Below are 24,281 nucleotides of genomic sequence, written 5' to 3' on the forward strand. Positions count from 1 at the left end.
CTGGGTTAAAAAAAAAAAGAAGTTTAATCTCCACAGGCAATGAGTAAGGTTGAGCGATCAGGATCGGAAAAGATCGGATTTCGATCGGCGATCGAGTAAATTTCACGATCGTGATCGGAATTCCGACCCAATCTTTTCCAGCGGGATCGAGATCGGAGGTTATCTCAAGATCGGCTCAACCCTAAAAGTGACTTTTCCCATAGAGAAGCATTGATTAGGGTTGAGGATCGGGTTCGGAAAAGATCGGATTCTGATCGGCGATCGAGCAAATTTCACGATCGCGATCTGGATCGAGATCAGCTGGAAAATGATCGGAGATCGGATTTTAAAATCGATCTTGAAATCTCAAGATCGGCTCAACCCTAGCAATGAGGCTTCTTCACTTCATGGACTGTGAATCTGTGGAATAGGCTACTGAAGGAGATGGTCGCAACAGTTGAAAACTTCAAAAATAAAGTTAGATGCCTTTTTATAGCAAAATAGCATTGCTGCTCCTGAGAATATATAAAGGCTTATTTCCTTCATGTGTCGCTTCATGTCATGCCCTTTCCAATCCCACCCCATGTAACTAGGTAACCTTGCATTTAAAGAAAACAAAGACTTGCAGTAATGGCTTTATGTGTGAATATGAATAGACATCTTTGGATAGTGTTTTTACCTACACCCTATAGTACACTGGTTCCCGAAGTTATAATATTAATTGGTCCTGGGATGACCACTATATGTTGACACTATTATTATTTGAAAACATAAATCTATGGAAATTTAGTAATTGGCTCTAAAGAACTGATTCAAATAAATGTTGCCACTTTCACATCAGCTCAACCTGGCACAGTATGTTGGTGCTATATAAATAACATGTATTATTATTAGTATTATTACTACTCTTCCACTGAGATACGTTGGACAAGTGATGTAATATTCTCTGTAATACACAACAGATGTCACAGAGACTATGTGGGTTACAAACCATCACTAGTATGAATTTACGTTGAAAATGTATTAGGAAGTAAAACTTGGCACAGGCAAATAGATTACTTTAATTACTACAATTACTTCACCGGGTTTTTGGGGATTTTTGCAAATAAAATGCAATGGCTAAATTACAAAATGTACACAACATGTGCTCAGCATGACTTACTTGTCTATACTTGGTCTTCTTGGACATTCTCATGCATTGTACATGTTGCTTTTATTTGACTCATTGATTCCTGCAGTTGCTACATGGTGCAGTACATACAGTACAGACTGGATGTGAATTGGATGCTGAGAATTGTGATTGATAGTTTGAGTGGTGCTACACACGTCCCTGACCACACGGTCTATTCCTATAATGCATAGCAAGCTGTTCTAACACTGTTGTGATGAAACAGACAATTTTCACTCAGACTCCTATCTCTATCAATTGATTAATTAAACCTTTTCTAAGTACACTAGTCCCCAGGACCCCACCACAAAATTGTTGAAGTCAGAGATCATTGCAGACAGAACTGGTTCAGGTGCGAGTAACCAGGCAGAGTTCAAGGCAGGCATAACAGGTGCAGATACAGGTAAACAGGCAGAGACTAAAAAAAAACAAACAAACAAAAAAAACAAGCAGACAAAATGGCTAGCCAAACATCTTTGCAAGGATACCAGGGACCTGTTTGCTCAAGCATATTCCAATGGGATAAGGTGTGGGGGTAGAATACTCAGCATGCACACTGGCCCTTTAAGATGCAGCCAAAGGCTGTATTAAATTGTCTAGTACAGGGAGTTTAGTCATGACTTCCCATTATGTCTCCAGTAAAAGAAGCATGCATTAGCAAGCCTGAAGAGTCTGCAATGACTTACCTTGTGATTCTGATAAGAGGTGACTGATATAAAAGCTGTCTCTGAAAACACATGTGTACAGAAAGCTGTGTTCTTTGATCCAAATGCATTGTTTTCATCTGCTTTGACTATATGTAGCCTTGGCTGGTATTTATGCATTGAATTCAAGATAATCTGAAATAACAAAGGCATAAATATAGATTTGAAAATGACATACACACATTATTTCCGTAAATCATGTTTATCAGTTGGAACTGAAGCAATATACAGTACACTGGAAAAACAAAGAACATTTAGAATTCATTATTTTATTTATATATAAATAAATAAATAATCTATATAAATAGTATACAGATGTAGCAAAGTTTAACTGAATAAGGCCTAGTTCACACAGGGCATGGGATGGCGTATTTTGGTCCTGATTTTGACGCAGCTTCCGACAGTCACGGCTTCCCGCTCCAGATTAGGCCCAAATGAATTGGCCTAGTCCGGAGGGTGCTGCCACGAGGCAGACACCGCGGCTGAATCAGCTGCAGAATCCACCTGAAGAAAGGGCAGTTCGCTTCTTTTTTCCTAGTCACGAAAAAAAGAAGCTAGCTGTCTGCATAGACCTCTATTGTGATGATTCTGAGGTGGATTCAGTGCCAAAATCTGCCCCCTCTTGCCCCGTGTGAATGAGTCCTTAGACACTGGTAACCTGCTGCAACATGATAGCTTATTGCAAAACCTATGGTATAAAAGCTATGGTATAAAAAAGTGATTAAAAGAGTAAAGATAACACAGTACAGTTCTAGAAATGGGACAAGGAACTAGCTGTAGGAGTAAAAAAATGTTGTTCAAAAAGAGTCCTCACATAGCTCGATAAATGCAGAAGTTATGGACCTCAGAATACAGCGCCACTAGCTAGTAAATCCTTTATTTTTGCAAGATGGATTCTTTATTCAATAATAGTAGAAAAGCATAATAAGCCAGCAGAAAAAGTTGCCAAGTCAGATTTTGCATTGGGATCGTGGTCATGATGAACTTCATGATGAATTCAAGCTATTCACATTTAGGCTTCATTCGCCCATTCTCATTTGGTGTTCTCTCCATGGTTGATCTAGTTTTCATATCTGTTTCATTTTCTATATCTTGAATGTCTCTGTGTCCATGCAAAACCGATAACCAACAGATGTAATCCATTTCAGGCACAAACTTTCAATGGTGAGAAGCATGAGCATTATTTTTTTTTAAAATGTATGTGCTTCTGCTGCTTTTTAACTCTTTAATGACGCATGGTAGTTTATACGTTAACGATTGGCAAATATTTTCACAATTTCCTTCTAAGTTTTCAAGAATTCCTAACTTTTTTATTTTTCTGTTGACATTGAGGGCTTATGCTTTGTGTGACGAGTTGTACCTTCACTGGCCATTATTTTGGGGTACATATAATATTTTTTATTATCTTTTATAAATGTTTTTTAGGGATCCATACGAAAAGCCCCATAATTCTTTGATTAGTTTGTTGCACTTTATTCTTACAGCGTTCCCTCTGCATTAAAAATGACATGCCGACTTTGTACGACGGGTCTTTATGATTATGTTGAAACAATAGTTCTATTGATTATATTATGTTTCACTATATTTACTATTAAAACATAATTTTTTGAAAATGAATGATTTTCCTGGGGTCGTGTTGTGATGCTTGTAACATTTTCCTCTTTTGCTGACGGAGATATGTAAGGGCTCTTTATTTGCAGGGCGAGTTGTACATTTTATTGGCACCAGTGTCTGGTATGTAGGATGTTTTAATTGCTTTTTATTGCTATTTTTGGGAGAAATTGAAGCAAACAAAATATGCTATTTTGCACATTGTGGTATATTTTTTTTAATGGCGTTCTTCTTACAGTATAAATAACACTACTTTTAGATAGTGTCCTTGGAATCTCTGGTCCTCAGTTCATAGCGTTACAACACATCAGACATCTGGCTCCCTATGTGAAATGTGCATAGGCAGTCAGGAGACCGTTGCTCGGTCTTGCAAATCTCTCACCCTGCGACCTTATCACAGGAATCCAATTGCTGGCGGTGGGTGATTTGACCCCCAGAATCCCTGGATGCTATGATTGCTATTGACAATGGCATCCAGGAGATTAATACACTGGATTCAGAGAATCTTTCGACTCTGGTAACTAGTCTTGGATCTCGGCTGTGTAATAGAGCCAAGTGCCAAAAGTAATGTCACAGGCGCAGCTCCTGTACCAACAACATTACAGTGCTGTACTATTATGGGGCTAGGCATTAACTACAAGCTCAGCGCAAAGTGGAAAGGGGTTATTACTGATATAGTAAAAATATTAAGGGTAAAAGTGAAATGCTTAGCAAATCTTGTGGAATAATAGAAATGAGGGTCTGAAATATTGTTTAAAAAATTCATATTTAACTTGGATTGATTTTGCTAATAATGACGCAACTATTTTTTAATAAATATAAGTAATTATTTACAGTAAAATGAGGTAGCCTTTTACTGAAATCGCAATGCCATATAAAAAAAAAAATGAAACATTAATGTAGCATATTCCATCAAAATGTTCACACATGTGAATAACCATATATCTAAGAGGTGTTTATAAAAGCTGAGCAGCTATTAATAAATGACCACCATTGTCTCACTACAGTTACAGAATTACCAAGACATGAAATCAATAGCCAACAATATACAAGATATCCAGTGACCTCTTTCCAATCCAGTTTTTGTTTTCCAGAAAAATGGTAGAATTATTGGCATATAAGCTATAATCATATGAACTTTATGAGTATTAAATGTCACAAGCATCTGTGTCCCAGACAAGGCAGAAGCTGATGACCATCTGGCTTTAGGAGTGACAGCCAAAAATACATTTTCCCTATCCAAATAGTAGTACTACTGTTATTTTTAGTAGTTTATTCTCATCCAATTGCATAGCACATTCACACCATGACAAAAAATGTGAGAATGTTAATCTGACACCATCTGTGGTCAGGATATAAAATTCTCACCTCCACCTTACAGCTTTAACTTTAAGTGTCCATTAGCAACGTGATTCAGCCTCAGCAAATGCTTCAATACAGTATTCATGTGAAAAATAACCATCTAACAAGACCACAAAGCAAATAAATAGTCGCAGTGGCGTTTATTGTTTTTCTTTTTTTTTCTTTTTTATCTTTTTGTATGAAATACAAGGTGGTAATGTCAATTCTCACATGGTCTTGGTCTAATGCAAAGTACTTAAAGGGGTAGTCTCATGTACATAACCATTTTTAAGTTTGTATATAATTAAAAGTTAAACATTTTTGTAAATAGAAGTAATTGAAAATTTTGTAGAGTTTTAAAGATTTTCTCTAAATATTCTATGGTCACAAGTTAGTGTCTTGATCGATTGCCAGTGGATATGAACATGAATGCAGGACCTTCCTAGGGTCAGAAACTCAGCTATGATTTCCTTGTAATGGCCGGGATATGTTGTAATACATATAGTGTCTACCTAATAACTCAGCTACTATAAGAATATCATAGCTGGGCTCCTGACAAGTCCCAGACTACAGAAAGTTTTTGCATTTGTAGTCGTATCCAATGACAACCAATCAAGACAACATATATCACCAGTAACATATTTATAGAAAATCACTGCAGAATTTTTAATTGCTTATATTTGCAAAAATGTTTAACTTTTAATTATCTACAAATATAAATATGAGAATGTTCATGGGAATACCTGTTTAATGGAGGGACAGAAAAAAGACATGCAATTCCACTATTGCTTCTTTGTGCCAGGAGCTTTGTAGTATGAATATGTTAGCTTTGATATACAGTCCTATGAAAAAGTTTGGGCACCCCTATTAATCTTAATCATTTTTAGTTCTAAATATTTTGGTATTTGCAACAGCCATTTCAGTTTGATATATCTAATAACTGATGGACACAGTAATATTTCAGGATTGAAATGAGGTTTATTGTACTAACAGAAAATGTGCAATATGCATTAAACCAAAATTTGACCGGTGCAAAAGTATGGGCACCTCAACAGAAAAGTGACATTAATATTTAGTAGATCCTCCTTTTGCAAAGATAACAGCCTCTAGTCGCTTCCTGTAGCTTTTAATCAGTTCCTGGATCCTGGATAAAGGTATTTTGGACAAACAATTCAAGTTCAGTTAAGTTAGATGGTCGCCGAGCATGGACAGCCCGCTTCAAATCATCCCACAGATGTTCAATGATATTCAGGTCTGGGGACTGGGATGGCCATTCCAGAACATTGTAATTGTTCCTCTGCATGAATGCCTGAGTTGATTTGGAGCGGTGTTTTGGATCATTGTCTTGCTGAAATATCCATCCCCGGCGTAACTTCAACTTCGTCACTGATTCTTGAACATTATTCTCAAGAATCTGCTGATACTGAGTGGAATCCATGCGACCCTCAACTTTAACAAGATTCCCGATGCCGGCATTGGCCACACAGCCCCGAAGCATGATGGAACCTCCACCAAATTTTACAGTGGGTAGCAAGTGTTTTTCTTGGAATGCTGTTTCTTTTTGGACACCATGCATAACGCCTTTTTTTTATAACCAAACAACTCAATCTTTGTTTCCAAAATGAAGTTGGCTTCTCCAAATGTGCTTTTTTATACCTCAGGCAACTCTATTTGTGGCGTACGTGCAGAAACGGCTTCTTTCTCATCACTCTCCCATACAGCTTCTATTTGTGCAAAGTGCGCTGTATAGTTGACCGATGCACAGTGACACCATCTGCAGCAAGATGATGCTGCAGCTCTTTGGAGGTGGTCTGTGGATTGTCCTTGACTGTTCTCACCATTCTTCTTCTCTGCCTTTCTGATATTTTTCTTGGCCTGCCACTTCTGGGCTTAACAAGAACTGTCCCTGTGGTCTTCCATTTCCTTACTATGTTCCTCACAGTGGAAACTGACAGGTTAAATCTCTGAGACAACGTTTTGTATCCTTCCCCTGAACAACTATGTTGAACAATCTTTGTTTTCAGATCATTTGAGAGCGGGCTGTCCATGTTCGGCGACCATCAAACTTAACTGAACTTGAATTGTTTTGTAGAAAGAAATGGTCCAAAATACCTTCATCCAGGCTACAGGAAGCAACTAGAGGCTGTTATCTTTGCAAAAGGAGGATGTACTAAATATTAATGTCACTTTTCTGTTGAGGTGCCCATATTTTTGCACCGGTCAAATTTTGGTTTAATGCATATTGCGCATTTTCTGTTAGTACAATAAACCTCATTTCAATCCTGAAATATTACTGTGTCCATCAGTTATTAGATATATCAAACTGAAATGGCTGTTGCAAACACCAAAATATTTAGAACTAAAAATGATTAAGATTAATAGGGGTGCCCAAACTTTTTCATAGGACTGTATAAGTCAATATGGTTATGGCTATACCAAATGTTTTAGAATTCTTTCTAAATAAAAGCAGGTTCCACGGGGTCCCACGTGGCATAAACACCACGTTTGTCTATGGTGGAAAGACCACAAAAAAACCATGGTGTTTTACAGTCACTACAAGGTGGATGGAATCCTAGCGAATCCCATTCACACCTTGCGAAAAAATATCCTCTGTGGACATGTTGCAATTCCAAAAACCATCATTGTTTTGGAAAATCACAGCATGTCAATTATACATACGGAAATGCTGGCGATTTTCCTATAGGTATAATTGAAACAGAAACCCTTTGTGGACTTTCTGTGAAAAGCGCTGCTTTAAAAACTGATGCGTAGCCACTATGGTTTTTCCCACATCACTTTTTTTTGCTGCAGAATGCTACATGGTATCATGCCTAAAGCTATAATTTTATTTTTATTTTTACAGTGTTATAGCCATATTAGAATTGGGTTTTTTTGCAGGACATTTCTAGTTTTTTGGGAGTGTTTAATGATACCTACAATTTCTTGTTGGGGAAAACAGAAATTCTGCCTATTTTTGAATTTATCTTGTGGCCATGTTTACAAATGGTAGTTCATAGGATTGTAGGATTGCAGGATTATGTGGGAACATTATTGTATGGGAAAATTAAGTCAGGTACTGCTAATGCACTTATCTTCAGAATTTGTGTTTGGAGACACAACTCTTTTAATCACCTTTCTAATTGACATTCCATCGTAGGTGCAAGCTGCTTATCCACCCAGTCACCTCCAAAATACTGCTTTAGGCTGAAGCCCCTTGTTACAAAAATGCTGAGTTTTTGCCACAACATAAACACTGCAGCAAAAAATGATGTGTTGCATAGTACCTGCAAAGTGAAATTGATTCTGGCTAATCCCATCTCCATACATTACACACAAAAAAATTACAGCTTTTCAAAATCGCAGCATGTCAAGTATACCTGCAGAAAGGCTGGCATTTTCCGTATAGGTGTGATAGGGGCAGAAAGTCTGCAGAGGAGGTTTTCAGAATGAACCTGTTGTTGTTATTTGTGAGGTGGTGTACAGGAAAGTATTGGATAAGTTTGTGGTATGGTGTTAGATGAGTTGTCTGATACTAAATTTTACAAAGACAAAAGATTATCTTCAATTTGGGTAGAAAGAAGGAGCAGCCTGTGTCAGTGATTATTGATGGTAAGAAAGTGGAAGAGGTTGAAAACCATTGGTATCTGGTATAGTGATGTTAATAGGATAGACAAACTAATATGGAAAGTTACTATGATAGCATGGTGCTATAATTACATTTTGGCTCCTTTGAAATCCTACATTTATTTATTCTTTCCCTTGCTTCTCTATCGAGAGCTGCGCTATGCTTCTCATTGTGTATGGGCTTTTGTGTAATTCAGGGAAAATGAGGATTGTAAGGGTCATTATAACTCATGTAAATGTTTGGTGTCGAATGAAAGAGGAGACTCTGTAACATTCTACCTATAGGATTTCCAGAGATATCAACAGATGAAAATATGTTCAGGACTGGTAGAAACTGTGTACAAATATTCCAATCACAACTATGTATTCAACTGATGATATCTCTGGAAGTAAGTCTCCATATACATGGCCTTATGTATTGCCAGTGTGCAAGCCTTGTTTTTAACAACTTGCATATTGACCCATTATATTGTAAAGTACTCATACACATGTACATTATCAAGGGCCCATGCATGGTAGCCGTAAGTGTGGGACAAAACCCAAGGGGAGGCACGGCCGGAACACAGGACATCACCTATGCCGTCCATTCATGGACCTGGCACATGTGCAGCATTTTGTGCATGTAGCCTAATATTAGTCGAACTACAATGTAAGCCCTGTTCCATACACAATAGTGATAGGCAGTTCATGAATGATAAGTTCAAAATGAACTGATCTTCAAAGTGAACTAACTCCTTTAGTTCACAGTGCTGACTATGATTAGTTCATAAGGAACTAAAGCAAGTGGGAGGAGTCAGGCAGTAAGCGGTACTACAGCACCCGCAGCCTCACTAACATTTGCTTTTTAGTTGTCGATGCTGGAAAAACAAAGTTAAAAGAAAACACAACAGAACCCAGAAAGTACAAATTTAATAATAAAAAAATAAACTCAGATATTGTACTGACTAGACATAGACCGTGTGTGAGAAAGGGTGTTATACATGGTACATATATGGTCTATATAGGTCTTGTTGCCCTAATCTCTGTGCCAAATATATTAGATGTAGCTGAACTGCTTTTCAGCTCTCTCACTTACCGTGAGTCAGTACCAGTAAAATACCAGAGATGGCGGTGTTGTGCTCAGCCATATGTATCTGATTGGAGCGCTGTTTTATGATTTGTTCACCGCATTAGTTCAAGAGTTTATTCTGTTCATTTACCTCAAAAGTCATATTATATAGTCTGTATCAACTTCCTCAGGACCCAGAGTTGAGTGCTACATGGCAGTCTATAGGCTATACTGTAGATCTGCTTACTAATTTAGGTATCTTCTCCTTGTTCCCATTAAAATCTTGAGGATTACTATACTGTATAGCATCAAATTCTAAACAATTCCAGGTTATAAGTTTTACAATAAAAATGCTATTAATGGCCTTATGCCACAAAATAAGAATGAGTGGTCCTTTACCCCACTGCCTATTCAGGAGGCCACAGCTAGGCTAAATATGGGTGTGATGGGTGGTGTATAGTGCTCCAATTCACTTCAATGAGTGCTGTACTTTGGCTATTGTTGGCGCTTCAATTGAAGTGAATGGGAGTGCTAGATATAGCTGAGTGCTGTCTCCGAAGTGAATGGAAGGACCATCCACCTATCAGGTATTTATCCTCTGCCCTTATCCTCTATCCTTTATCCTATGGATAAATACTTTTCTGATTATATATATTAAATACATCTAAATGTTTTAACAAACCTATAACTCATCCAGGGAACTACTAATGGTTTTGTATAATAGGCTAGAATGATCTATGTCTCTCAGCAGTATCCCAGAGACAGAGAAATAAAGTGCTACATAAATGACCTAAGTGAATTATTCTGCATTGTGAATTTTCCACCCTGTTTGACTGTTGCCCAGCAGACAACCCCATTGCTTCTGGATGTGAGTACTGGGAATAGGTGTATAATACAGAGAAGTTGGAGTTGGATGGGGGATCACTTCAAACAGAGCCTGTTCCTAGTTCTAGACTTTTCTTTGGTTATGTGTTCCTCCTGTAATACAAGTCGGATGTAATGTTTGTCTACTATCATATACTAGTACAGTTTCTTATGTGGATTGACTTCTTTACAGCCTGTTAGAGATTACATCTCCCTCTACTTATGTCTTGTCTTATCCCAGCCGTTTCTTGTTAAAACTCTTTCTTTTGCTATGCAAATGATCCTCACGGAGGCCTCCAAGCACCCCTTGCGTCATTCCTTCAACACCACCTCTCCACTGCTTGTGCTCCATCTCTCCTCCTCCTTCCTGGCCTCTGACGCTGTTCTGTTGTAGCTGAAATCTACTTTGTAGTTGACCACAACAAAATGGTCGCTTTGAGCATAAGCAGTGGAGGGGCGGTGTTGAAGGCATGACGCGAGGGATGCTCGGAGGCCTTGGGGAATGCCCAGGGTGCTCTGTGAGGATCACTTGTATACCAAAAGCAAGTATTTTAACAAGAAATGGTGGGGACAAAACATGAAGTTAGTCGCAGTGTGTTTAGCTAAAAAGGACTATTTGCAATGATAGACTCCATTTAAGGCTAAGTTCATATGGAGGGCGGTATGGCAGATTTTGGCACTGAGGGTGACACGGGAAGCCACGACTATACAAGAGTGACTAAGTCACTCTTGTATCAAAACCCGCCTGCCACAACTATCGCGGCTTCTGACAGTTGCGGCTTCCCTCTCCAGAGTCGGCTCAAATGAATAGGCCGACTCCGGAGGTTGCTGCCGTGAGGCGGATGCCACAACTCAACCAGTCGCAGAATCCGCCTGAAGAAAGGGCAGCCCGCTTCCTTTTTCCGTGGGCGGCAACATGCCGCTCATGGAAAAAAGTAGCCTGGCGGTCTCCATGGACCACCACTGTAAGGGGGTGGATTATGACGTGGATTACGCGCCATAATACACCCCCTTTGTGCTCGTGTGAACAGGCCCTAAGTATATATTTATATACTGATTTACCTAATCCTTAGAGTTTGTCTTGGATGCTCTGCTTTCTCTTTATTCTTACATAGATGACGGTCCTTGGAAAAGGGTGAGAAGGGGATGTGATTAATAGTAAAGGGGCATGGTCTCAGTAAATTTATCTCTCAAAATGGGTAGCTTTTTGACATTTCCTTGGTGGAAAGGGATGGTCTCAGGAATTTTGGTAGTTCTTGTGGGTGTGATTTGGGCAAGGCGTAGGTGTCATGGGATTATGCCTTTACCCATTGCCTCGAAATGTCCTCTCCTACAAACAGCTTTGTGCGTGCTATTCTCCCTATGTACAGATTGGAAATATAAAAAAACAAAAAAACTTGATAGTCTTCAGTAGTTGATACCTTTTTAATGGCTAACTCATAATGATGACAAATTACTGACGTTTTGTAACCTCTTGGGTCCTTTATCAAAGTAAATTTAAAAATTTCTGAAGGATGCATATTTATATACAGAGAGGGCACATAGGGTGTTAGAATTCCAGGAGGAAGGGGGGGGTTTGTTAGTAATTGGTAGAGACAATGTAAACACTTACAGGTCCTTATCAGTTCACACGTTCCTGGAAAGAGACATGAAACTCTGTGACAAATTCAATCCACACTCCAGTGTCTGAAGCAGGGTCATGAATTTACACTCATGAATGCGTCGTTCTCTTTTTGATCTGAAATTCCCTCTCAAAACCAAAATTTTTACCCCCCCTTCCTCCTGGAATTCTAACACCCTATGTGCCCTCTCTGTATATAAATATGCATCCTTCAGAAATGTTTTAAATTTACTTTGATAAAGGACCCAAGAGGTTCCGAAACGTCAGTAATTTGTCATCATTATGAGTTAGCCATTAAAGAAGGTATCAACTACTGAAGACTATCAAGTTTTTTTGTTTTTTTTATATTTCCAACCCACTGGCTAACATGGTACAAGAACGAACATTTTCCTTATATGTACAGATTGTGTGATCTGCCTTCACAGAAAACATAAATGCGTCTTCCTTTCCACTATCTCATCTGTGGAGTACAAACTTCACCGCCTCTCTGCTGCTATCTTTAATACTAATGGAAAATAACAAGATCAGAGTGATTAGATTTAGCTAAACAAATACCTAGGAAGAAGATTTACACTTTACAGCAGCAAGCAAATTAGTAGATTGTTTTTAATGAAAATTATTCAGAAAATTGTCTAATTTTGCATTTAGGAAGCAAATGAACATTACTAAATATATAAATGGAAAGATATCCATGGTCTTTAGATAATGCTACACAATGACTGCTTTCTACAGGCAATATTGGCTGCTTCAATGGGCGGTGGCTTTGAGAAAATAGTATGCCTTCTATATTTGCCCAGAACTTTACTGATATAAATAAATGTCTTCATTGTTCTACAACACAAATGAGCATTTTGAAGAATTTTATTAATGCAGCCCACTACTGCATATGGAAGAATACATCTCAACACATTCATGGGAAGTAACTATACTTAAGAATCTAAACCAAAATATGATCTTATGATCTATTCCTATTATGCTTGCCAATTCTATACTACGTCTTTTATATGAGACAGCATCTGGCAGATAACAAGAAACAGAATTGGTATGTTTAAATGTGATCAAGGTCCTCTGTCTTACAGGTAATGGCCTATAGACACATGGCAAAAATGAAACCCAGCATAATACAAGCTAGTCCACATATAAACGGCAGAAATATTATCCACATTTAGGAGGATAAGGAAAACAGACTTTGAAAATTCTCAAATGGATGAACTTCTGCTTGCTCTCAGTAGTTGCTCATTTAACTCTCCAATGTGAATTTTATTGCTGATATATTCCAGATACTGTCCTTTACTTACCCTCTTGTAGAAAAAGGGTAGGCTGGGTAATAAACCATTATACATATATCATAAAGTACTGATCAACAATTAATAGAAATAAACATAGCTGCACACTACTAGCATAGGTTTTTTTTATATTGTTTGAACCAGTGCTATAGCATTTTCAATTGTATTTTCATAGAATAAATGAAGACTCAAAGAATTCACATGAAATTGCTTTACTTCTGGAAAACACATCATCACTTTTTAGTTTCTGGAACCACCATTATAAAAGAGATTATTATGCAGTTGAAGATACGATTGTGCATGGCAGAAATTCCTTGCTCTCAATAATTTAAAGAACTATTCTTATTTAGATTATTTGTGTAGTGCCATCATATTCTGCAGTGCTGTACGGACATTATGGATATAGTGCCATATTGGGCTACCAATCTGAATTCCCTATCAGTATGTCTTTAGAGTATGGGAGGAAAACCATACAAACATAGGGATAACGTACAAACTCCTTGCAGATGTTGTCCTTGGAAGAATTTGAACCCAGGACTCCAGTGCTGACCACTGAGCCACCATGCTTCCCATAACCAACTCCCTTCAAGATGGTGTACAGCCATACAGTATATAAATAACCATATCATAATGTGCCTTGGTACATCATACCGTATGATACCCAAATAACAGTGCCATTTATTGATCAATGAGCACTTCCATACAATTTTCCAGTGCTGCACAGCATTTCCAACACCACACACTCCAAAATTATATTCTGTAAAATACTTAAGTAACTTTGGTACACATTGTAAAATAAATAGCTCAAGGGTCTAAAGAATACAAAAATTCCATAAACAATACTGATTAATAAGCACTATATAATATTCATAGACCTCTGTATGACTGTAGGTTTCAGTTTTATTTTTTTGTAGCGTTTCCAGAAACTTGTAACTATTGAAGCAGTCATATATCCTTGTCTTTTCAAAATAAAACAAATGTGGAACACTTCAAGAGTAAGGGGGCGTTCACACTACCATCTGTGTCTGACAAGTAGTGTCCGCTCCTAGTGTCCGCTCAAAATCTGGCACGGACATTAGGAGCGGACACTAGCTGTGTCCGTGACACGTCATTCATTTAAATGGCGATCGGGTGCGTTCTTTTGCACTCCGTGCCCTTCCTTCACTGTCTGCATGTAAAGATGTCCGACTTTTCAAGCGGACAGAAAAACCCTACATGTCGGGTTTTTCTGTCCGCTTGAAAAGTCGGACATCTTTACATGCGGACAGTGAAGGAAGGGCACGGAGTGCAAAAGAACGCACCCGATCGCCATTTAAATAAATGATAGGTGTCACGGACACAGCTAGTGTCCACGGACACAGCTAGTGTCCGCTTCTAATGTCCGTGCCAGATTTTGAGCGGACACTAGGAGCGGACACTACTTGTCAGACACAGACAGTAGTGTGAACGCTCCCTAAGCTGTACATCTTGAAGTCTCATTATAAGACTGGCAAACAGTATTCTCCTACTCTTGCTGCCTATACCTTGTACTGTCTTTACTCCCATCAGTCTTGTGTCATATTCTAGATCAGGGGTCTCAAACACATAGGCCCCTGAGGCTGTCCTCTGTGGCCCAAGAGTTCCCAATACATCCTCAGGATAGCAGAGAGCAGGCTGAAGGAAGAGCTGGTGCTCCTTAATGGAGTCACGCCAGTGTGGGTTGTGTCAGAGTAGAGGCGTTTCTTTCCCACACTGCACATCTTTGTGCAACATGCGATTACCTACCGCACATCTTGACATTCTTGTTTCTGCCAACCGAGCAGCAAGACTGCATTTAGCAACACTTGGACTGGAAAATTGCATTGTAAAAATAATCATGTGGAACAATATCACTAGTTTTGGTTAAGATTGAACCTAGCGATATTATTATAATAATGTACAATAGTCATATTAGTTCAGATAACTAACTGCTATCCAGCTAAATTTAAAACCCCTCTTCTGGATTGAAATAGGAATAAAAATGAATGGATGCAGCCAGGGGTTAATCGGCCAGCCGCTAGCAAAGTCTGCGTGCTCGCCGCTTCCATTCGTTTCTATGGGAGCGTGCTATTCGAAACAGCTGTTTCGAATTGTGTTCGCTCATCTCTATTAATAAGCAGTTTATTAGCATACAATCAACCCCCAAGCAACCTCTTATCTTTGGTGTCATCGTTCTACTAGTGGTGAGACTATGGAACTCACTGTCACAGAAGGGGGTGATGATTTATAATTTATAAAAGTTCAAGAGACTTTCTTGAAAGCAAAACTATGACAGGTTATGCAAAGTAGATGTTTTTGAATAGGATGTTGGTCTGGGGATTTAGTCTAATTGCCATATTTGGAGATAAGAAGGAATTTTTTTCTTTGGTGGGGCAATTGGCATCAACCTCATGGGGTTCCATCACTGTGATTCACAAACAGTGAATGTCAATGTGGATGAACAGCATTTGAATAAACAATTCCAGTCCCAAAAACTACAGTCTTCAGAGCTCATTGTTGCTCAATATCATTGCAGGGACTGAATTCTAAAACAGTGGATAATAGTAAGTATGGGCAAAACATGTGTTCTGTTACTTAAGCCATATTTATCTCAAGCTCCAACACTTCTTTACACCCCAGGTCCTAGTTTAGTTAAGTGAAGGTACAAATATCAGGTAATGTTTGATATGGTGATAATGCCTTTATGTGATCAAATTATTACAACTGGCATGAGAACTAACCTTCAGAAAGCATTGTAGTAAAAAGATTGAGTATCTGGTGGTTTCCTAGCTCGTGTTACATGTGATATGTTCTCAAGCTATAAGCCTTTGTTGTCTGAAGGCAAATGTCAATAAGTATGACAATAATGTGCAAGTAGAAGGAGAGTGTAGGGTATTCCTCTGTGGGTTTATTCAGGCCAGAATGCAAAGGTCTCACACATCATGGAACACAAATCATGTAATAACCTCAACTAACGCATAAACGCCACATTTACCCCATAAATATCTGCAGTGATTTATTAATCATTTCCTTTCCTTGAGACTGCGAGTTGATGAGCCCCAGTCTGCTTTGCAGATCGAGTTTATACAATGCCAAGAAATGGATTTGAGCAGCTGCACAGAGACTGTAGGTTGAAGCTCTGGGTTTAGCCAAAACACATTTAGCCAAAACACGCATTACAAATGCATGAATGAATTTCTGCAAGAGAGATGTATTATAAAGTTACATAGGAATGATTTTCAAGTGATACCTTTGTGTGGACCAACAGGGGTGTTGTTCTATGGTCAAATGTGAACTAAAATACAATGTAAGTCATGCACAAGTAAAAACAGCAGCAATCTGGTCTATTGTTCTACATTAGCCAATTTAGTATGTAATTGCATTGCAAACTAAGATTGCACAATATATACAGTAACAATAGTTACAAAGAAATGTGTTTAATTAAAACGAGTCTTAATTTGATACTAATATGGAATATCTTGAAATCATGATCTTTATTTTTAAAGGGGTCATTCTTTGAGAATGGCCCTGCTCATAGAGGTATACAGGGTACCGAGGTAGCAGTAACTACTGGCCCATGGACCCTGAAGGGGCCTCATAGTTCCCTCTCCTATATAAAATATGCCACTATTCTAAAAGGTACACCATAGGTAGGTGCCCCATTACATGCTTTGAATAGGGCCTATGAGCTTCAAGTTACACCTCTGCATAATAATAAGACATTTGGTGTTTCTAAAACCCAGGACCCACCTCTGTTAGCCAAAGTAGAAAGTTACTAACAAGCACAAATTTGCACATCAATGGAAGGGGGCATGTATAGCACTACTACATCTATTTGCAGGGAAAATGAACAGTTGTTGTCTAATAAGTGAGTTGACTGCTGTAAAGATTTTCATGGTAAAGGAATTGTCCATGAGAAGTGGAGCTTCTAAAAACTGGAATCTGGAAAAAATTGAGATCAAGTAGAAATCTTGGCCTTCCTATCAATAATTTAAAGGGGATATTCATTTAAAGAGTTTGATATGCCAGTTATTGGTAAAGTAACTGTTGGGCGTATTCATTCATCATACACGGGACACTCCGGTGGAAGTACTGTGGGTTTCCCTTTTGTGGTCAGTGGAGTCAATATCCAGTGCATGTGCCATCCCCATCTCTCTTTGGGGGACCCTTTGCCCATGGAATGGAAAATCCCCTGCACATGCCCAGTTCTCTGCTACAGTAGCTTGTGGATGACATCAGGTGCATCATCCAGTCTAAGGCAATATGTGCTGACTTAGCGATAACAGGTGAATTCTTAGAATTTCTGGGTACATCAAGCACACATTTCAATGCCGTCTAACCTATTGTCACAGACTGTTGTTAAGCTTCATTTTCTAAGTTGGGGTGTCCCTAGGTGGTTGTGGTTATGTGGTTGACACCTGTCTGCTAAAGTGGAGTATACTCATTGACAAAAAATAATGCTCTCAGATATAAATGGTGGATTGCTGCAAAAACGTGCAGTTATGCGTCAGGCAGATATGTAAAGAAGTTGTGGTCCAGGTAATGGGTCTTGCCACAATACGGCATAAACTTGCTTCCTCCACTCACATAAATTATTATTATATTCACACATACAAAGTTTCAATTGATTCCAACATGTCCTGACTGATGGGAATAAGGAGGAGCAATGAAACACTGTTGTATCTCTCCAGCTAGAAGGATTTTGATAATGGCGTGTGAAATGTTCAGAATGCACAGTAGTTACTGGCTCCAAACTATGACTTGGTTACGGGGTTAGATTTGGATTCAAGTGAAAATGAACATTTTCTTTGCAACACATTTAAAAATCTAGATTTGACTGAGTTCATGAATGCATTGTTGCTAAAATACAGTTATATAAAAAAACAGAAACTGAGAACTGAAAACAGATGTGTTAATCCATCACTCACCATGTTGTCCCCTGTCTCTTCTTTCTGCCAATTGTTTCACTGGCTATAGATCGGCCAGCAAATTCAATAAAAAAATGAACACTGACATAAATAGCCGTCTACAACATGTCTCCTGTGTACATGTCTGATCTACAGCACCCTACCATCCCTACGGTACACGCACAGTAATCTCCAATCCTCTCAAGACTTCCTTCTTCATTCTACACTTGTCTCCTTTTCACACCACTGTCCAAGATTTCTCCTATGTTTCCTCCATAATATGGCTCTTGCTAGTCATTACCCTAGCAGATACTTAAACTAACAGCCAGTTTTGACGTGTCAGAATCAATTCTATATATCATGTATACAAGCTATGTAATCTTCATGAATAAATATATCATCTAAACACTCCACCTTTTAACACAGCAGTGGAATTTTCTCTTTTACATAGCTCCAGTTCTCCTGCTTGGACAACAGAGTTAAATTATGGCTGTAGTGGCATAACTAACATCTCGTAGGCTCTGGTACAAACTTTGACCGGCAACCCCTACCCCCTCCCTACATTATATTTTTGATAGCAACACTTATGGTTTCTACAAACGTATCTCAGATACTTGAAAGGGATATAACTATAATTCCCACAATTGCAGTTATTAAGAATACAGTAAGTGAGCAGCACAGTACCCGCCATGCAAACAATACTGAGAGATGCGTGCTCTGGGAAACGGCTGATCTGTGGGGTCCTAACAGTCTAAAATGTTAATGGGGGTCCAATACCCATGACCTCTGCTGATCAAGTGTTTGAAGGGACCGCTTTTTCGAGTGCCCTGGCCCCTTCAATTTTTACATTGCACAGAACCTGTTTATAATGATCATGCAATGTTATTACAGCCTGTAATAATATCACATGTCTATTATATAACTGATATAAATAGTGAAGGGGTCCCACACAGAATAATATGCTCCATAGTGGCCCCCACACAATACAATATGCTCCACAGTGGCCCCCACACAGTGCATTATGATCCACAGTGACCCACACACAGTACAATCTGTTCCACAATGGCCTCCACAAAGTAGAATATGCTCTACAATGGCCCCACATAATATAAAATGCTCACAAGAACCCCTACTCGAGCCGCTTCATGCGAATCCCTTGAAATTTGCTTGTCCATGCGGTTCATTTCAGCGCTATTATACTCTGTGGTCTCCTCAGACCCCAGAATATAATAAGTGGAAGCCCAGTGGAAGCAAACACATTTACTGAAAACAATACTATTTAGTCAACTGGCAAAACCACCATAAATTGAAGGGTATTTTGCATCTGCAGTGTATATCAGCTGTATATGTATGATATATTGCACTATTTAGATGCATTATGTTGTCAGTACGAAAATTACAGGCACTGTATAAGACTGACTAATTCCATATGTAAAAAGGCATATTGCTGGTCCCTAAGGGGTTATATCAAATTATTACACATTCTGAATTCTTCTGAAGTCAAGGAACCTCAGTGCTGAAACTAGGAATATTTGGCACATACATGTGCTTCTGGAGGAGGTGGCAGGTGTCCACAAGCTAGGAACTTGATGTGTGTCTGGTAGAGCTCTTTTTTATAGCTTGTCTAGAATGGCCATTTTGATGGAGTGTTATTTAGAATTTCTGGATTGCCAATAGTCCACTTATTTGACACTGCTTACAAGGTGACAGCTATGCTGTTTTTATTATCAGCAGATCATGGGAAAGAAACAATGTCTATATAATAAAGCCTAATAGACGTGACCACTATCTTTATTTTGCTGCAATCAACAGTAAATTGTATGTGTGTGTAATGGTCCACATGGGACAAACTGCAAGGAGAATAAATATTTATGAAAACAACTTTACATACATTGAAAATTTCAAAAACTTTAATGTGAACTATAAGGGAATGTTCACACAGCAGCTTCAGCCTCAAAATCAGCTCCAAATTCTGCCTGAACTCAGCCTCTATTGATTTCAAAGGGAGTCAGATGCTGAATCTTTCCTCTTTTTTCAGCTAGTGGGAAAAAAATAAGCATCATGCTCAAACTTCATGGAAGAAGGGAGGCAGAAAAATTCTTCATGGCTGGTGAATAGGGTTGAGCCGATCTTGAAATTTCAGGATCGTATCTAACCTGATCCTGATCCCAATTCCGATCCCAATGCAAGTCAATGGGATTTTTTTTAATAATCGAAGATCTTTTAAAAATGATCCTATTCACTACACAGCATGGAGTCCAAAAATTGTTTCAATTTTTGGACTCCATGCTGTGTAGTGATTTTAAAAAATCCCCCTGGTGTGCGCTTACCTGCACAGATCCGCTGCCGCTCCCAGTTCTTCTTGGTCTGATCCAGTCTTGGTCTCTCCTTCACAGGCCTCAGAGTGCCACCACCTGCCTAGGCTAGTGTTAGAGATGGTCGGAGTAGGCGGGGCTTGTTGTGGATTAGCAAAGTGTGGGTGGGAAGACGTGAGTGCATCACTCACGTCTCCCCTCCCAGTACCCGCCCATACTCTCCTAAGCCACAAGCCTTGCCTTCTCCCAGCATCTCTATAATACTAGTCTAGGGAGATGGGGGGCGCAGGGCACTCTGAAGGCATGTGAAGGAGAGAGGACCGGACCAGAAGAGGGAAGCAGCAGCACTTCTGTGCAGGTAAGTTAAGCAAAGTTTGCGAGTAGATAGATGCTATTGTACATTGACTTGTCTAGTAGATAGACAAGTCAATGTACAGTAGTATCTATCTATTCGCGAACTTGCCTCGTTGTCCTCACAGCAGCGCAGCACACAGTGATTTATTGCAGCCTGCCATTCTTCTGCTTTGTCCCTGTTTTACCGTATATTCAGCTGAGTATACGGTAAAACAGGAACAAAGCAGAAGAGTGGCAGGCTGCGGTAAATCCATAGGAATGAATGGACGCAGCCAGCACACAGGGGGTTAAGCGGCCGGCCGCTTCCATTCATTCCTATCGGTGCTAAGCTTTTCCCTCAATGATTGGCCAATAGCCAAGCATTGTGGGAAATAACCTCCGATCTCAATCCCACCCGAAAAGATCGGGATCAGAATTCCGATCACGATCGTGAAATTTACTCAATCGCCGATCGTAATCCAAACATTTCCGATCCCGATCACTCAACCCTACTCGTGAGGAATTTCCAAATTCCACTGTGGATTCCACAACAGATTCTGTAGAGGAATTTAGTCAAGCAGAAAAATTGAACTTCAAGTTCCTGAAGCTGAATTTTTTCAGCTATGTAAAATGCCATGTGTGAACACACTGTAACAGTTTATTTGTGAAAGAACAGAGACAGAGACACTTTCTGTGGAATTATATTTTCTGCCATGTCCATTTCCCCTCTTTATAGAGCTATAAAAGTCCAAACAACTTTATTTTTACTTTCTGATACCTGAAATGGTAGAAACTTAGGATTTTATATCCCTCTAATGCCACAGTGGACTGACATTTTATTCATGTACTTTAGATTCTTCACCTGTTTCCTTTGGGAGAAATTGCAGAATGAAATTCTTGGCATTTTTGCCCATGATTACTGTAGCAGATAAGGTTAGAGAAGCTTTCTTCCAAACTCTCCAGAAGCTAGCCCAGAAGACTTGGAACATATCAGAAGAAATTGTAAGGCTATAGTTTGCACGTCTTACGGCATTTGAAAAAAATTTCATGTGTATAAAAACTTATAGATGAGCCAAATTGTGGACTGACAAATTTCATGAAAATTAGGGCATTGTTATTGGCTATATTTATTTTTTAAAAAATATGCAATAAAATAGATAATATGTTTTCGTCCCTTTTCATATTTACAATATAATACTAATAATTTTTTTAGTTTTTCTAATGATTGGTAAATGTCCATGGCAGAATCATCCGTATGAATCTTTCTGCTGGAGTGTGTTCTAAATAGAACAGGAACATATGACGTGTTTATTACTATACCTCCAAATATTTCTTTTAAATCATGAAAGCTTAGCCTTTGCCCTCTTGGGGAAGCTGCAGTCATTTAAAGAATACTCTATCAAAGTCAGACTGTATTCTGGATATGTGCCTATCTACTAAGGCAGCCTTCTGTCTCGAAACCTCAACGATCTACATAATCTGGTGTGGGGGTTAGTAGGGAGGATGAATATTTATTACATTCATTTTCTCTCTGCACATGTTTGCTGTCGTAATCTGAAAAATATAGACTTGTCTAGAAATGCCTAATTCCTATTCAGAAAACGTGAGCAAGTTGGAAGGATAATTCATTTGAGTAGTGGTACTGACATTTACTCATTAAGGCAGGGGCCCCACATTGTGAAAAGGCAGCGTTTTGGCAACAGTGGAAACCCTATGGCAAAAAACACTGCGTTTTGCCTTACCTGCAAAGTGGATGGGATTGTGGCTGATCTCATGCACACATTGCTGAAAAAAATCTGCTGCGATTTCAAAAACGCTTGTCATTTATACCTATGGAAGTACTGTTGTTTTCCATATAGATATAATACAGTCAAAAAGTCTGCAGAGTCTTTTTTGCTGCATTTTTTGGCTATGGTTCACTATGGTGGACCTTAGCCTCAAGGGGTTGTGTCATTAAAGATGCTCCATTCACTTGTATGGAGCTTCTATGATGCAATAGTCGCACATTAGTGCTTCACTCATATGGAGGATGCAATCCCCCGCGGGATATTGGGGATTTCAGTCCCCCATTCTCCAAATTGCTATCCTGGGGTGATACAGATTGATACAGGATACGGTGCTACAAACATAACTATTTCTTCCAGGGGAACATATTAAAATTTTTAATCCCACTGCTGGCCATTATGAATCCTTGGAAGGGCCTGCTTTTTGTTGCATGCCTTTTTTCAATGCATTGAACACCATTTTGTGGCACATATAACGCACTGAAAATCTATTATTTCATTGGAGAGAAGAGAAGAATCAGCATTGGCACAGTGGTATAATGGTAACTTTACTTTGCTGGTCAGGACAATTACAGCAATACCAAATTCATATTTGATTTTGTTTTCCATGTTTTACTATGTTTATATAACAAAAAGAATTTCCAAAGTATTTTTGTGGCCCAATATTCCGAGAGAACTTTAAAAAATGTTTTTATTGATGACGCAGTCTAGTATGACCTAAAACAGCAATTCAGGCCTTTTTTTGTTAAAGTGTTCTTTTTTTGGCTTACTTGCATAACAAGTGAACTGAATTACCCAAAATCAACAGTGGCCTCTGTGATTATGAAGTGGAAGGTGAACAGTGATTGTCGGAATGTGTCATAAGTCGGGAGACCCCGAAACTAGGAGATAGAGACAGACGAGTGCTGGCCGAGAAACCGCACCCAACCAATGGCTCACATACACCAGGAGTTTCACCAGGCATCCAGGAGTGTTGTGTCGATCTATACCATCCGTAAGGAAGCATCTGCTGGGTTCTACTAACTATTCAATATGTTGTTTTTTTATTCTACCACAGGTGTCCAAATACTTATTGGTAGACAGTGTACAACGCAGTGATTTTTGCTATGGCGCTTACACCACCTGGGGCTTCAACCTTAATTGGTTCTTGGACAACCATTGTAAATTGAAACCATTGTAATTAGAGATGAGCGAACAGTGTTCTATCGAACACATGTTCGATCGGATATCAGGGTGTTCGCCATGTTCGAATCGAATCGAACACCACGTGGTAAAGTGCGCCAAAATTCGATTCCCCTCCCACCTTCCCTGGCGCCTTTTTTGCACCAATAACAGCGCAGGGGAGGTGGGACAGGAACTACGACACTGGGGGCATTGAAAAAAATTGGAAAAAGTCATTGGCTGCCGAAATCAGGTGACCTCCATTTTAGACGAATAGTGGATTTCAAATCCGGGTCATATGAGAATGTGAACTTTGTGACTATGAGACAGGGATAGCTGTACAGGCAGGGATAGCTAGGGATAACCTTTATTTAGGGGGGAATGTTATTAAAAATAACTTTTTGGGGCTCTATCGGGTGTGTAATTGTGATTTTTGTGAGATAAACTTTTTCCCATAGGGATGCATTGGCCAGCGCTGATTGGCCGAATTCCGTACTCTGGCCAATCAGTGCTGGCCAATGCATTCTATTAGCTTGAT

At 39.1% G+C, this 24,281-nt stretch overlaps 1 protein-coding gene across 1 annotated transcript in view; it reads right to left on the reverse strand.

The window, feature by feature from the left end:
* Nucleotides 1-24,281, reverse strand: part of TBX4 (T-box transcription factor 4) — a 127,595-nt gene that overhangs the window by 7,928 nt on the left and 95,386 nt on the right. The window contains exon 6 of the mRNA XM_075264774.1: nucleotides 1,834-1,986. Within this exon, the coding sequence (XP_075120875.1) occupies nucleotides 1,834-1,986 (153 nt within the window). The remainder of the gene's footprint in view (nucleotides 1-1,833; nucleotides 1,987-24,281) is intronic.

This window comes from Leptodactylus fuscus, chromosome 2 (genome assembly GCF_031893055.1).
Source record: "Leptodactylus fuscus isolate aLepFus1 chromosome 2, aLepFus1.hap2, whole genome shotgun sequence".
Lineage (NCBI taxonomy): Eukaryota > Metazoa > Chordata > Amphibia > Anura > Leptodactylidae > Leptodactylus > Leptodactylus fuscus.